The sequence below is a fragment of the Chelmon rostratus genome, chromosome 24 (genome assembly GCF_017976325.1).
Source record: "Chelmon rostratus isolate fCheRos1 chromosome 24, fCheRos1.pri, whole genome shotgun sequence".
Classification (NCBI taxonomy): domain Eukaryota; kingdom Metazoa; phylum Chordata; class Actinopteri; order Chaetodontiformes; family Chaetodontidae; genus Chelmon; species Chelmon rostratus.
In genome coordinates, this window is record NC_055681.1 from 4,156,120 (window position 1) to 4,171,961 (window position 15,842).

Consider the following 15,842-nt stretch of genomic DNA (forward strand, 5'->3'; position numbering starts at 1 on the left):
GAGAACGATTAGAATTATATAAACCCATGATAATGATGCTTTTACTTCTGTGTGCATGTGCAAAGACACCTTAAAATATTAATTCCATCTTATATGCTAAGATTCGGTGTCTTTGTTGCCTCCATGGCTTACTAATTGTTCTAAACAGTGATCTCAGCCATTAAGCATGACGGGGTATTGCAGCAGAACGTCATGTGGTATCCAGGATGAGGCAGTCTGCAGCCATTGATAGACAAAAATTGCATAACAGCTTCCTTTATCGTCCTTTATTGGGATTTCTCTGTTGACAGGGAGAATTTGTTCCAGGAGGTTAGATGAAGGTAAACACCTTTTGTGTTTTTTTGTTTTCACAGATTTCTTCTTATTCGTGAAACATGTTTGTATGTTCGTGTTATGTAGAAATGCCCTCTGTGAAGAACTCGGATCCCAACCTGCAGGTTCTTTTGTTGTCAGCTCTCTTTGGCTTTGCGGACGAATACTGCGCTGCCTGCCTTGTTAGCTCAGTGGGAAGGTGAATGCATACGCAGAGAGAGAGCTCAGCTGAGTGCTTAGATACACCTCAGAGTCTTTCACAGATCAGTGGCTGCAGGAGGTGTTGTTGGGCTGTAAAATCATTTTATCACACTGTTGGGGAGACAAATGCAGAAAACCGTGTTGATGGAAATGCAAAAAAAAAAAAAAAAGGTTGAGTGATTACCGAGCCCATATAGTCAAACAGAGTCAAAATCTTTTGTGCTGATGAAAAACACCAAAAGATTTAATGAATGATTCACTGCATAAAAAATATAACACAGTAACAAATACAATTATAAGTAGCAAAGCAATGTGTTGTTTAACAAGATGACACTTTTTTAACCAGACGAAATGATGTGAAGCTCAGGCTAGGCTAAGATCAGCTAGCAAGCTGGCCACAATTACCCACAACTCAACTTTAATTCTAGCTTGTCAATAATGCAGTAAAAAGTCATGTGGACGGGTCTACAGCTGTGCTAGCATCTGTGTGCAGCTGTACGTGGACGCAGCGAGACTTTGAGCTAAATGCTAATGTCAACATGCTAACATGCTTACATTGGCAATGCTAAAATGCTCATGTGAAGCTGACACAATGTTTACTGAGTTTATTACCACCTTTAGTGTGTTAACATCGTAACATCCAAAACACTGAGTATAATAAATATAATATAATGTATATAAATACAAATATTTACTAGATGACGGCTGTCGATTGAAAGTGAAGGAATCAACAAAGTATTACATTTCACACACAACCATAAATGTGAACCTCCTGGTGGCGCAAGAGAAAAAGCCAAGGGATCACCAAAAAATAAAAAGTGTAGTATACATGAAGCGTCACATCACAGTTGATATATAAACATGTGTAGCATGCAAAGTTTTCATGAAAATCAGAAATCTTGTTTTCTGCACTAATCAAAAACCTTACAGGAGCCCACAGCTCAACAATGCAGACTCACTTCTACTCACTACAACCTGAAAGAAAAGTCAGGTGTTGGACAGTCGTCATGCAGCGGGCATGTCACTGCTTTCCTTGCTGATGATGGCGAGGTGGAGCAGCGACCTGGCCTTGGTCAGCCAGCTTTCCCAGTAAAAAGTGCTGAGGAAGGCCCTCCTGAACTTATCTCCTGAAAGAGTGTACAAAGCCAGGTTAAAAAATGTGTTGAGTCCAGCCAGAGGTCTCGAGATAATATACGCTGCATGCACGACGCGCTCCACCATGCACGGCGTGCCTTGCGTCCTTCGTGTTTCGATCCGCAACACACGCAAGATGTGATATGGCAGGAAGCACGCCACAAACACCACCAGGATCAGCACGGTAACGCGACGCGCCCGCATCCGACATGGACTGGTTGTGCTTGGCCCTTTCGCCAATTCTTTCACCATACCGATGTAGCACATGAACACCACCACTAGAGGGAGTAGAAATCCGAGCGCAGTGAGCATCCAACCATACCACCGCACCTCATCGACCGGTATGGTGCTGGCAAAGTCCAAGCAGTAGGTCTTGTTGTTGCGCTCCTCCAAGGATATCATGGTCAGCATGGGTGTGATTTCGGCCGCGGCGATGATCCAGACAGCCAAGCACGCAGTTATACCCCAAAACTTCTGCTGCACCTGTGCCGCCAGCAAAGGTTTGATCACCACCACGTAGCGGAACGTGGCGAGACACGTCAGGAAGAGGATACTCCCATACAGGTTAAAATGAAACCCAAAGCGCACAAAGCGGCACATGAAGCTGCCGAGAGTCCACGAATCACCGTTACTGTAGTAGTAGACCAGAAAGGGCATGCTGAGGACGTAGAGGAGGTCGGTCAGCGCAAGGTTGACCATGATGATGCTGCTGCTCTTCCAGGGACGCAGCTTCGTCAGGTAAATGCTAATGGAGGTTACATTTCCCACAAGGCCCACAATGGCGATGATGGCGTAGGAGACTGGCAGGTAATAGCGTTTAATCAGTCGGTCCACGTTGGTGCAGTTGTGATCTTCTCCGTAGTAGAGGATGCTAGCCATGGCTGAGCCCTGTTGAGTACGAAAAGCAATTTTACAAATCACATTTAAAAAGAGAGGCTGGATCACGGGTCAGGGTCTATCATGTCCTCCGAAGAAAAAGCATCTTGCTCCACTTTTTTCACCAGCTAGTTGCTAATTTTGTCAGTGGATTTTTAGAGTGTTTCCAGTGGAAATGTGACGCTATGAGAGTGCTGAAAAATATACCAGAACATTAAACCTGGGGGCCCTAAAACCCAACCAATGCGCTGGAAAGTGCTGAAACTCTCCGTAGAGCTGAGGGTCGCCCCAGAGTCAGGTGGAAAAGATACCATGCAGTCATTTGAATCATTGTAAATGTAAAACGTCTTTTCCTTTGATTCCAAACATATGCAGTACATGTTGCTTGGTGAGGAAAAAACAGGCTACCAACAAATCATCGCACCCTTTTCCCTCAGCTGTCATATCAATGTCATTGGCAATTACAGCTTGGGGAGGGAGGGCGAGAGCGGGGAAAGAAACCCAGAGGCGAGCAGACGGGGAACGAAACAATCAAGCAAACACAGCAGGAAAGAGACGAACAAAATCTTCTTCTCTCCTTGTCAACGGTCTGGTTTCTGGAAGCCTCTCAGGATAAGACAGCGCCTATGGCATCCTGGCTTTATGGCAGCTTCCTGTAAGGCTGTCAGTGCAATCTGCTCTCATTGTGAGTGTGAAGAGATGTACAATGTCATTTAAGACATAGCATGTACACTCAGATTTCACAAGGCAGCACTCAGTAAATGAGTTTTTCGTGTACAAAATCGTTCCAAAGCGTTAAATGAACATAGAGTCTGAGTCATGAAGGTATAGCTGAAAAAAGAGATTCAACTCACTGTTAGTTAGTGTCCTCATCAGTGCTCACTCCAAACAAACAGCGTCTCACCTCTGTTTCACATCCATTCCTCCGTCACTCCTCCTCCTCGCTCCTCTTCCCTTCCAGTCTCCCACACCCAGGGGAAACTCCAGCATAGTTGTGTTTGAAAGCCCACCTTGTGCGCTTCACCTTCAGCCATGCGTGCTCACTTCCTGGTGTCATGTTTGAGCTGATAAAGCTCAAGGGTCGCTTTATTTACGCGGATCAGATTTCAGGTGTATTTCCAGGGGAGGACAAAGGGAGTCAGGCAGCACGTTGGTTGCTTCTTGATAAATTAAACTCTCAAGTGGACCTTTTGTCCCGAAAAATAAAGTCAGGAGTTTCTGTTGAGGTCTTTGTTGTTTCTTCAAACAGGCATGTGATTACCTCAGTGTCACAGCGCCGAGCTAAATTTGGCACAGACACAGACTTTGGTTTCTGATTAAAGTAATGAGGAAGTTTCGAGAAATGTGGGAAATTAACTCTTAAATAGAAATTACATCCGTGTAAGTGTTATTTTTCAGAGCTCATACCTATGGTCTTATATCACACCGTCAAAAAATGCAAATCAAACACAGATTTATCGTTTTATATTGGCACTATGAACAACTTGTAAATCAATACTTGTTCATTTCAAATATCTTTCACTGGAAAATCAGTAATTTGGTTCCTGGTTGCAGAAATCAGTTGTATTTTTATCAGCTAGTACCAGCATTTGTGTTTCTGTTGTGCAAATGTGAATTGAAAGTTAAGCTTGCGCTAATTGGTGGCTAACTGGGGCAACACAACAAACAACAGTGGCACACCTGCTCGCTAACGTGCTTCTCAACGCATGCAGCAGATACAGAGCTACATTAGCATTAATTGGAAGTCGTGTTTCTGTTCACTTCATGAAACATGAAAGTCCAAATTCACTCTTCTCTTAGCTCTGTCGTGGTTTCCTCCAACTCTGAAAAGGAAATATCCAGCTTGATGCAGGTTTCTGGCTGCAAATTCTGTCTATAAATCAAATTCACAGACCTTTTAATTTTCAAAATGTATTCCTTTTCTTAGATTGAGTTTCAAGATAAACCATCATCGTTAAACAAGGTAGCAGAAACTATATTTCATTCCTGAGCCAAGTGTAACAGCACGTCTTCCATCTTTTCACAGCCGCAGTGCACAGATGCAATCAAACATATTGATTTGAATGTAGTGTAGACTCCGTCTCCTGTTTCATCGTTCTTTTAATGTAAGTGTAAAACCATGTGTGAACACGTTCTGATCCAGTGTGAGTGTATTTCATTCGGTGTGAGGGTAAACTGCAGAGAGGTACTTTGTGTTTGTTGTTTCCAGTAATACACAGTCACGTTGACACACACAAGAACGTGACGTGTGTTTGAAGATCATTTTTCTGTGTTTGAATGTCAAGACTTCATCCGCTATTAACCCACTTCCACTTCCTTGTTTACCTGAAAGTACAAAGAAGCTACAAATATACATCTTTTCTCCCTCGGCCACCCTTCGACGTGTTGATGTGATCTCTGCAATGTCACGTTTCTGAAGATCAAACAAAATCGAAAAGGTAAAAGAAGCAGAAGTTTACAAATTTATTTTACAAAAGAAGAGCTATAAATGATGTAAACAGAGCTTTTAAGATCTAAATTGTGTGTTTTTTTTAATACTGTGGGGATGGTGCAGTCTTTGAAGAGGCAGCAGAACCTGGTGTTTATAGTACAGATAAAAACTGTCAGTTCAGAGAAAAATTAATGTCAAAGATCAACTCGACACACAGAAATCCGAGTGCAGAGGATGAGACGCCTCGGCGGCAGCTCGCTGGGAGAGGAGGGCGGTGTCAGGTGGTGTACCTGGGGGGGCTCTGCCTACAGTTTGGGCATCCTGGCAGCGTTGAGGTGCATGGACACACAGGAGGAGCCGGCAGCGTAACGCATCTCCCTCAGCATGCCGCTCCACTGCTTCTTATCATCCTCGTACCTAACAAGACCAAGAGCAGAGTCAGATCTCAGAACAGACACAACGGTGGCCAGTGAAAAGGTAAAACCCACAGTCCCAGGACTTACTGCCAGACGTCAGTGACCTCTGTGGGAGCCACCTCCTTGTTTTCCATCTGAACCATGGCGAAGCCGCCCACGGCGTACAGGGAGCCGCCGCTGCTCAGCAGGTTGACAGAGCTCCTCTCCTGGGGAAACTCTGTGAAGGGCTCCCACCTGAGCAGGTACAACATTAGAAGAAGGTCAAGTGTAAGATGGAGCGCTCATTTTCAATGCACTTTGGAACAGTGGAGGCCAAAAGAGTTCAATATTAAATAAATCATAATGTATTATTGATATATTTATTGTGAAATAATTGTGAAATATGTATTAAAACTCCTAATGAAATTCGTTTTAATGTTTTTTAATATTGCATAATGTTGCTCACCTGTCAGCCCATCAAATGCCCCGTCGCTCTTAAGCTAGCAAGCTCAACAACTGCTAGCAAAATTAGCCAGTTAGCTCCTGTTAGCTACAGCAACAATGCTAATTTTGAATCAACCAGCTAGAGGCTGCTGCTGTACATAAACACTGTAACACTGTAAACTAAGACTAACTTTTTTTCTTATTTATTTTAGCAAAGCTACATGGATTGCTACTCAGCGTCAAGCTTAAAAGCCAGTGCTAACGGCTGCAGCTAGCTAGGCAGCTGGAGGACGTGACATTATGAAGTGTGATATTATAAAACAAAAGATTAAAAAAATAGTTCTGTTAATATGAAAAATAATAATGAAATAACATTTCATGAATTGAGTTTTGATAATTTCTTAAATTATTGGTTAATATTTTCTTTTACGCAATTTATTCATATGTTTACTTCGTCACGTCTTCTATACTTACATAGACTATCTATACTATAGTCTGTAATACTGAACACTTTGCGGCTCCATAGTAAGAGCTGGTTCTGAGATTAATGAGGTGTCACTTCAGGGTGACAGAATCATACTTGTTTGTCGTGAAGTCAAAGGCTTCACACGTCGCAGTGAGGCCTTCCTCGTTCACTCCTCCAGCCACCACGATCTTGCCGTTGTGGACGACAGCTCCGAACATGGACCTGGGCGTCTTCATGCCCGCCAGCTCCCTCCAGTCCGACTGCTTGTGGTTGTACACAAACATCTTGTTGAGGGCTTTGCTGTGGGGACGAAGGCAGGCACACAGTGGTGGGATTTTTCTTGTCAAAACATGTTTAGAGTTCTTTTTTCCGTGTTAAAAATAAAACACATAGCAGATAAAGAAGCTTATCACACAATTTGAAGTAAGTGTTTGTTCGTTTGTTTTCCCCCAGAAAACATTGACGCTATAAGGTGGTGTTCCAGTCAATGGAGATGAAAATGTCATCTTGCAAATGTTACTGTTGGACTGACGATGTGTTTCAGCATGAAGGCTTCATCAAATCAGCACTGAGGTCTCTTTTTTAAGGACACAGCGTCTAATCAGCAATCAACAGAAACATTTATACACCTGATCCACGTGGCCAAACAAAGAAAAGTGGAGGAAGCAGAATATAAAGCCAATGAATAGAAAAACAATACAGGAAAGAACACAGTAAATAAGAAAACAGCCAAAAGGAAAAGATAAAGAAATTAGAATGAAAGAAACAAAATGAAAAATGCACTAAGCTCTACTTTAATCAAAGTTTACATATATTTAAATCTTTTTATTTTACTGGTCACTGTTGGTGACACATTTTGGTAGTTGTGTCCAGTTTGTGAGAACACACATAGAGTGGGACAGGATTAAAGCAGCACATCTAATCTGGAACAAGACCGGATGCATTTGGTTGAAAACAAAAACTGTTTGTTTGTACACAATGAGTGTGTATGTCTGGAGGCTTGTCCACTGTTTTTTGCATCTATCACTGCTGCAAATACAGTTGAAACTGGAGCACGGACAACATTCAGTGGTTCACTCCTGGGCTTTGCTATCATTCAACAAGAGCTGCACAGATCAGTAATTTCCAGTCACAGTGCAGGACTGTAGCAGTGTAATTGTTCTCGGTGCAGCCCTGCAGTCTGGCAGAATGATAGACCACAAGCAGCTGCAGCTCACAGTGTAGGGTCTCACACAGACACACACACACACACTTACTCACTTGTCATCTGTCTTTCCTCCAATGCAGTAGACTAGTCCTTTGTGGGAGATGACAGCATGGCCGTGGATCTTCAGAGGAAGCTTTTTGGCCTCACTCCACTTCATCCTCCTGAAGAATTAATACAGAAGTTACAGTTTAAATTTTAATACTTAAAAACAACTCTGTTCTGTCCCTGGATTTGTTGCTGTTTTGCTCAGACCTTGCTTTATTGTTCAAGTGTGATTTCCCATGTGGTAGAGCCAAATCAATCTGAGTTTGTGCTGAGCATAAATATGTTAAATATCTTAACTATAAAGGAAGAAAACGGCTCCATAATTATTGAAGAAACAGGCTGAGCTAAATTAAGAAGGTGAGATCACATCAAACCACACATATTTTTCAAATTCAATTTCTCTAGGAAGCAGTTTTGTTAATTTCCTGAAGTTAATCATCACCTGAAAGCTGTACAAAAGGTGAGAGACAGGGTGGGAAACATTTTTTTAAAAGCATAGGGACAAATAATACCACTAACTCAACATCGTAGCACATCACGGTATCCAGCGACTCGTTGGTCTGGAGGTCTTTTCCGGCCACTGCGAACAGCAGGTTCTCGCTCTCTCCGATGTTGAAGAGGCATCTTGGAGAAGGCATGGGCGGCAGGGCAACCCAGTCAGATGTGAGCGGATCCAACTGTGAAGGAGGAAGCACAGAGCAGAGAAAGCACCCTCTTAGCACCCATTAGCTCTGTGTTTCATATTGATTATGCTGTAAAGTATAGGTATTTAAGGCCTGTATGACGTCCTCCAGTGTTTGTGCTGCTTAGATGAGAAACATAATTCATCGATCAATCGCAGAAGGATTTAGGAAAATCAGTTCTTGTTGCTGATAAATGGCTTTGAGTTTCATGTTTCTCTGCTCCATTTGTGGGCTGAGTTTCATTAAGGAATTTAAATGAAGTACAAAAGGAGATTTAGATGAGCTAAAATACTCACAGTTTGTGAGCTACCGCTAAGTGCAATATTTCCACAAATACTCACAGATTTTTCAGATACTACGAACGCTGTTTTCTGAGTAGATGTTGGATATGTTGGGAAATGCGGTTATTTGTTTTCTTTCCAAGAGTTAGATGAGAAGATTGATACCATTCTCATGTCTGTCCAATAAATATGAAAGCTAACGAGCAGGCGGTTAGCTCAGATTAGCATAAAGACTGGAGGCAGCTGAAAGGAGCTAGCATCACTCTCCAGCTACCGGCACAGTTAAAGCTTCCTAATGCTATATGTTATAATTAAAAAAGTGCAACAATGGCACTGTCATGCTAGCTGTTCCCCCCTGTTGCTAACACTTAGCTAAACTAGCCATTTCCTGCTCTAGCTTTATATTTAATGTTAAGATATGACAGTGATATCTATCCTCCTACCAAACTCTCAGCAAGAAAGTAAATACAAATATTTGATGTTTGTTTCTTTAAATAGTCAATTAATTAAACACAGCTTTTTGTAATTAAGGGGATGATTAAATAGTATCAGTTCAAAGAAAAAGCTGGTTACCAAGTAGACGTAGCATTGCAGGGGTACATCTTTGTTTTCCTCATCCACGAACAGTCCTCCAATGATGTAGAGCTGGTTCTTCTGTGACACCAGGCTGACGTGGTTACGTGGCACCTGCTCTGACATGGCCGCCAGGAAGCATTCGTTTTCACTGACATCATACGCCACCGCTGCTGTATCATTGATCATCAGGATGAAGTCGCGTACGTACATGCCGTGTCTGCGGTTGTCATTCAGAAAGCCGGGGAATAGGGTGCCCTCCTCCTCACCTTCCGCGTCAGCACCCTCCTGCCCCTCCTTCTTCTTGGGTTTCTCTGGAAGTTTCCCCTTGAAGGCATCCCTGATGACCTGGATCGTCTTCTGGAGCTCTGGGTCGGCCTTGATGATCTCATCCGCCTCCACTCTGTCTTTGAAGTACTTCTCTGGTAGCAGGCGGAAGCGGATGCAGTTGAAAGCATCCTTCAGGACCTTGATGCGCTCCTTGTCATGGCGGACCCAGGCCATGACCGCCTCAAACACCAGCTCCTCCTTCCCCACATTCAGCGAGTCTCCACCGATGATGGCGAACAGTTCATGGGCTGCGAGCTTGAGGAACTCCTCGTCTTTGTAGAGGACCTCAAAACGGTCTGCAATGTAGTTGCGTGCAGCCACGGCGAGCCTGGGACAGTTGAGCACCAGCCCCATCCTGAAAATGGCCATGCAGTTGCCCAGAGACAGCTTCTTCTGAAGGTAGTTGACACACACCGTGAAGACAGACGGGATCTGGAACCTGTTCGCCACAGCAATTATATTCTGTACGTTGTCATCTGTGAGATCAATCTCGGCAGAGTAGAGGTACTGGATGACCATGCCCAGGGTGGAAGGGTTGACATCATCCAGGACGACCTCCTTGGTGTTCTCCACCTCCTTCCCATCCTCTGTGAAGAAGATCTCCCTGAAGTAAGGGCTGCAGGCGGCCAAGATCAGCCGATGGCAGGGGAAGCTGCGGTCGCCTACTTTCAGGGTGCAGTCCACAAACTTGTTCTCATTCAGCAGCTCCTTCAGCCCGTCCTGGAGCAGGGTGCTTTGAAACAGGCGCAGCTCCTCCTTGATGGCGTTGGGGTCCATGGTGTATCAGGAGGGGAAACGACGGGTGAACAAGGGGGTCTGTGGAGAGAGGAAGGAGACAGCGACCACGGGTCCTTTTGGCAGTCGGTCCTGGCTAGAAAAGGCTGGGCAGTCAAAAGGTTTCCAGTGTGAAGACCCTGCAATTTAATCCCACCCCACTCTAAATATAGCTCCATCGGCACCCTGCCTGCTTCAGCTCCGCTGGAATCTGACTGGGCCAGATCACAGCGCAGCACAGGCCCCGGCTCGAGCAGCTGCTGTCACAGACGGAAAGAAGCAACTGGCTGCTCAGGCTGGGGATATGCCACCATGATTCAGCTCCCAAAGTGTCATGTGGCTGACTAACAGTGGAGACAATGCTGTCAAAGCCCTCGAATAGCTCGCCTCAAGTCGTATGTATGACTGAGAGGATATTTAGAGCACTCACTGTCACAATCAAACATATTCTGTTGACTTTAGATCAGTCATCCTTTCATTTATATCAAATTAATTCATTTTACATCTATCAATCGAATCAGCTTTGCTGATTTAACCTCATAATTACAAATTTACTCTTCATAATTCAGACACGGTGACGAGGCAGCCAAGACAATTAGTGTGTTTACTTGCGTAATTATAGTCACTGCTGCTACCAGAGATACTAGAAGGGCTGCAGAAAATTACTATTTTCATGATCAAGCACGCTGATGACTTTCTTTCACCTATAAAAAGGGAAAATTTTGAAAAAAACAAAACAAAAAAAAAAAAACAAGGTACACTCGTCTTGTACTTGTCCAAACCCCCACAATACTCAATTTACTATCATATCCGACAAAGAAAACTAGCAAATACTCACATTTGGGAGGCTGGAACCAGCAAATTTGGGACATTTTTTCTTGAAATATGATTCTATTGATCGTGTTTCAGCTCTAGATTCTACTCAAGTAACAAACTACTGAGAAAACGCACAAATACTGCAGCTTTTAAAGTTCTCTGCTTAATGCACTTACTTTTGTTCAATGCCACAAAAACCCTTATTCAAAAACATATCTTTATCACAGCATGACATTATTTTGAGTGAGATCGAAGGACACAAAAACATTGTGCTAAAAGTGGAGTAGACAGGTTTGGGTGCAGCAGCTGTGCGTAGAAACAGGTGAGAGCCATACATACAAGCTGTTCTGTCCACCAATCAGCATGGCTCTCCCTTTTCCCTGTGGGGTGTGTAATGTATTGTCCAGCTGCTTGGTTGTGTATGTGTGTGTGTGTGTGTCTGTGACTGTTTTGCGCCGCAGTTAAACTTTTTAAAACACACCTCAATCGCTGAGTAATTTCAGCACTGAAAATACTTGATGATAAATAGTGCCAATTTGCTCACAGCCACACATTTAAAGTAGAAAATGCTAAAACTGGCAATTAAAGAAGGCCACTTGCTGATGGGTCCGGATCAATAGGATCTTACATTGTTAAGTCTTCTTTCTGTGGCCTGATGAAGTGTGAGGAGTGTGTAGAGTTAGGTAACATTTCTCCCGTGGGCAGCACTAAAGATAGATCAGACTACGCCACTTGTTAAGGAGCGTCTAACATGTAATTTAAGCAGAAGGGGGAGAGCGGATTCTGTATAAGAAAGCTCTCTACCACTTCCCTAAAGCCACAGTGGATGAATCAAGCAAAGTTACAACATGCTCTGCAAATATGGGGTCAAAAAAATTTGGGGGAGTGTCTGAAAATTACTGGGGAGGTGGGTGAACCTTATGTTGTTAAGTTATTTCTTCAAACGCTCCCTGCAACACTCTCGCAGCCAGTATCTGAAAATAATAACGTTAATAACAGCATTGAGATGGTACAGCTTCTTTAAGCTTTCACAATTCAATTTGAGATGATACAACATTTCATATCTTGATAGAACATTTAACGTTCACAAAATGTGCCAAAAGTGGAGGTAGAAGGGAATTTAGTCAAACTAATTTCCCTCCCTGGTGCTGAATATCCCAGCCATTCTCCATGTTTGAACAATTATTAAATGCTATGCTAACAGCAAGCTCCCAATTCACACATAAAGAGATTTGGTTTTAGGTGCAAAACAATATTTACTACAAATGAAGTGTCTTATTAAATAAACATGAAGATTCATGTTTATTCTGTTTCTCAAAAATGACATATAGATACTTATTTAATCATGATGGAATTTTTTTTTGAGTTTTTACAGTGTAGAATAAATCTCACAAGGGAAGGCTAAACAGCCTTTCCTTCAGCCCAAATAAAAATAACTACACCCAGCCTTATTTCTGCCCCGTTCCCCAAATAACTTTCACACAGTCCTCACCAGGATATGATACCTTTGCACATTCTGCATTAGTTTATACGAGATTTATTAAAAATGTCCGGCATCAAATGTTGACCATGTCCTAAAAACGGTGCAGTTTGGATTTACACAGTTGACACAGCTGGTTAACAAAGTGACAGAACAGTTGCTCAACAATGGCAGTAAAATTCTGCCCATGCAGCATCGAGTTGTGTGTTACCCAGTAGAGGGCAGTGTGTGTATATGTGTGTCTGTCCATCAGTATTCTGGAGTAAGACTACTGCTTGAACAAATGTCGACAGTTAGAGGTGAGAAAGACACGATGTAAACACAAAACATCACATTTTCATTCAGAAAACCTAAAAAAAACACATTCAAATGTATAAAATTATTCCATGAAGTTACAGAGCATCAGTTATTTCCTATAAAAAAACAAACTTTTATATAATGTTTTGATATAAGTGATGAGAGGCTTCATTTCTGCTGTGTGTTACTGGCTCCTGTAAGTATGCACTAATACACCCTACAGTGATTGTTTGAGTGGAGAAATGAATGGCTACACTGTGTCTTTATGGCATATTGATTGATTGCTGCGCTTTATGATTGTAACATTGACGAGGAACCAGAGTTATTGCTGGTCATGTTGGGCAAACAGTCCGTTTTGTCACAATCTCTGCAGCACTCACAGCCTGCGAATGAAAGAAACGATCATGTCCCATCGGTGTGGGAATCATTGGACACACACAGTGAGAGTGATCACCTGTATTCCTGAGTAGATGGAGTATAGATGCTGATATAAAAACAAAAACAACATTGGAGGTATCTATCAAAGCTCTCTTTCACTGTAGTTAGAAGAGGATAATTTTACAATAAGTGCTACAGGAGGGGACACAAAGACAGGAAGTCAAATGGAACGGTGGTAAGGAACATCAGTGTACATGTACATGCCTGAGAATTATGCAGATACTTTACATAACCCTGTAAAAAAAGGCTGGTATTAGCTGCCCCTCCTTGAAGTATCTACAGCAGATGTACGGCAGATGCCTTCACTCAGCCTCCTGGAAAAAGAAAACACATGAGAAAGTCGCTACTCTGAAACATTTGGAACCAATAAAATTGTTATGGCCTCATTTCGGCAGAGGAAATTGCAGAAAAAATGAAAGAAAATGACAGATTTGCTGTTTGACGAGTGAGGTGTGAATGATATAAATGGCATGAATGTGGCACGGATGAATCATGAGGTTGTACCTGTTGATCTGCCGATCACACACGTCCTCTTGCACTCCTCCTCTGTGTCAAAGCGGTTCTTGTTGCCGTTGCAGCCTCCGTACCAGAACTGGGCGCAGGCGTTGGCCTGCTTGTCGTAGTACCAGCGGATGTTATAGTCCCGACACGTGCCCTGATCCAGAACCAAGCCGCAGCGAGGGTCCAGCGGCACGGTCTCTGCAGGACAAGACGCCACAGGACGGGAAACATACAGGCAGAGCATGAAAAATGCTTCACCATCGCTCTCCCTTTGATGGCCCGTCCACCTAATCCCACCTCAAAGTAGCCTCTTCTGCTCTCTTCTGAGATAACATCTGTTTCTTCACAGGAGGTAGCAGATCCACAGCAGATCTGATCTGATATCAGTGGTCAGACTTTGACCAAACTGGTGCGCAATGATGAGTTAGCATTAGTGTATGCACTTTGCTTCTTAGCTAAATTTTTTATCTTGTTCTTAGATAAGTCTAATCCGAGTGAAACAGTTTCACGTTTCCATGGTAATACTAATCAGTGATACTTGCCGACAGTGGTACCGGATGATTAAAAAAGAGGAACAGATTTGTAATCAATGACTAACCTGTTACTGAATGTATGCAGAATAGCAGTTTGTTGGTTACACTCTTTGCTGAATTTTCCCAGTGAATTGTCCTGATAATTCTTCCAGAAGACAAACATTTCCTGCTGCAGTGAACAGAGCTGAGCCTTTTGATGCAGCTGCTCTATCAGCCATGTTTTATAGTCTTAATTTACTCAGAATTCATGGCAAATTTGTCCTGCTTAAGACAGTCAAGAAGTAGACAGCTGCAAAACGCACACATTTGTTTTTCTTCTTGAAGTCTGGCTGCTGGTTTGAACAAGCTCATACATTCGCAGAATGATCTGATATATTCCACCCTGCACTGCTGACTTACAGGAACCACGGTATAGCTATCGTAGAGATGAAAAGGAAAATGGTTGGTCATGCTGGGCAACCTCATCCACTTGGGTCGGAGTTGAATGATACTATTGGACTAATATGCAATGTTGCTGAATAAAATGTCAGGACAATATGAGCAATATGGAAGATGTAGGTAAATGCTTGTCTCTGATTGGCTGTTCCTGCTCTGAGCACACATATCATTAATGATCTCATCACTGCACTTCTTTTTTCAGCACACACATTTTAAATTAAAACTTGCTTTTGTCTGTGTCTCATTCTCATCTTTCAGCGAAGCACTTCTTTACTCCTAATTTGGTTTCTCAGAGTGTTCTGAAGCGTAATTATTAGCAGTTTGACAAGTGTGGGCTCATGTGTGTCTGTAGGTTTAAACTTATCCTCAATGATCTCGAGTGGCGTTCAAGTGATTTCTACGGGACAGTTTGATCTGTAGCTACGAAGGACACAGCAATGAGGTTGAAGAGACCACGTGAGTTTGATTTGAAACCTGAAACTGTAGCTAAGCTAATGAGCAACAGCCTCATCGTGTTGAAACTGCATGCTAATATTTCTTAATTATGCATAAATAGAACTAAAATAATATCACCATGTTTCAAATTCAAGTCATTTGAAAAGGGCCAGAATAGTTCAGTGTCATGCCGCCTGGAGGAACGATGCATTTAAAGACACTCCCGTAATAAAATGCAAATACTGTTGGCCCGAAGGTGTGATTAATTTTATTCCTGTTGCCTGAGGAGTGCCTGTGTCTTTTACAGGAAACAGCTCCTCTTGTTGTTCATTTTCTTTAGTTGTGTTTGTCGCGGCTGACCGCTCAGTGTTGTGAATGGATAAGCAGCGGCGTCTTGTCTTTGCATGCATTGGCTATTTTAGAGACATATACAGCAAATCAAACGGTGTACCTTGGGGAAGAGCTGGTCTTGGTGCGGGCACATGCTCCACAGATACACCTGAGGATGATACGGTTACGTTTTTAGAGGAAGATGAAGATGAGGAGGAGCCCCGGGTGCTGGAGGAGTTGTCTCTGGAAGGAGGGACAGGTCTGACGTCTGAGGTGTGGCGGGTAAATGTGTCCCCGCGCTCCGTCCCCCAGTTTGTTGTCTCAGTGAAGACATGCTGCCCTCCTTCTCCCTGATGGGAACAAAACCAGCAAACAATGTTAAACACTGGAATTGTCTTTTTATAATTTGCGTGTGATTTGCA

The 15,842-nt window shown here is 42.9% G+C and overlaps 3 protein-coding genes across 3 annotated transcripts in view; all 3 read right to left on the reverse strand.

Annotated features, from left to right (window-relative positions):
- Nucleotides 1-1,518: 1,518 nt before the first annotated feature.
- LOC121627150 (2-oxoglutarate receptor 1-like) lies at nucleotides 1,519-3,518 on the reverse strand. Its single transcript, XM_041965840.1, has 2 exons — nucleotides 3,428-3,518; nucleotides 1,519-2,535 (listed from the first exon to the last, which is right to left on the reverse strand). Exon 2 carries the CDS (start codon nucleotides 2,524-2,526, stop codon nucleotides 1,519-1,521), a length of 1,008 nt encoding a protein of 335 aa, XP_041821774.1. The 5' UTR covers nucleotides 2,527-2,535; nucleotides 3,428-3,518.
- Nucleotides 3,519-5,001: 1,483 nt separating this feature from the next.
- On the reverse strand, nucleotides 5,002-10,400 carry LOC121627149 (kelch-like protein 41b). Its single transcript, XM_041965839.1, has 6 exons — nucleotides 9,049-10,400; nucleotides 8,031-8,188; nucleotides 7,520-7,627; nucleotides 6,374-6,559; nucleotides 5,458-5,604; nucleotides 5,002-5,371 (listed from the first exon to the last, which is right to left on the reverse strand). Exons 1-6 carry the CDS (start codon nucleotides 10,153-10,155, stop codon nucleotides 5,260-5,262), a joined length of 1,818 nt encoding a protein of 605 aa, XP_041821773.1. The 5' UTR covers nucleotides 10,156-10,400; the 3' UTR covers nucleotides 5,002-5,259.
- Nucleotides 10,401-12,489: 2,089 nt separating this feature from the next.
- Nucleotides 12,490-15,842, reverse strand: part of LOC121627148 (collagen alpha-1(XXVIII) chain-like) — a 29,784-nt gene continuing 26,431 nt past the window's right edge. Inside the window, exons 34-36 of the mRNA XM_041965838.1 lie at nucleotides 15,542-15,770; nucleotides 13,688-13,882; nucleotides 12,490-13,497 (exon numbers count right to left, since the gene is read on the reverse strand). Coding sequence (XP_041821772.1) covers nucleotides 13,490-13,497; nucleotides 13,688-13,882; nucleotides 15,542-15,770 — 432 coding nt within the window. The 3' untranslated portion in view covers nucleotides 12,490-13,489. The remainder of the gene's footprint in view (nucleotides 13,498-13,687; nucleotides 13,883-15,541; nucleotides 15,771-15,842) is intronic.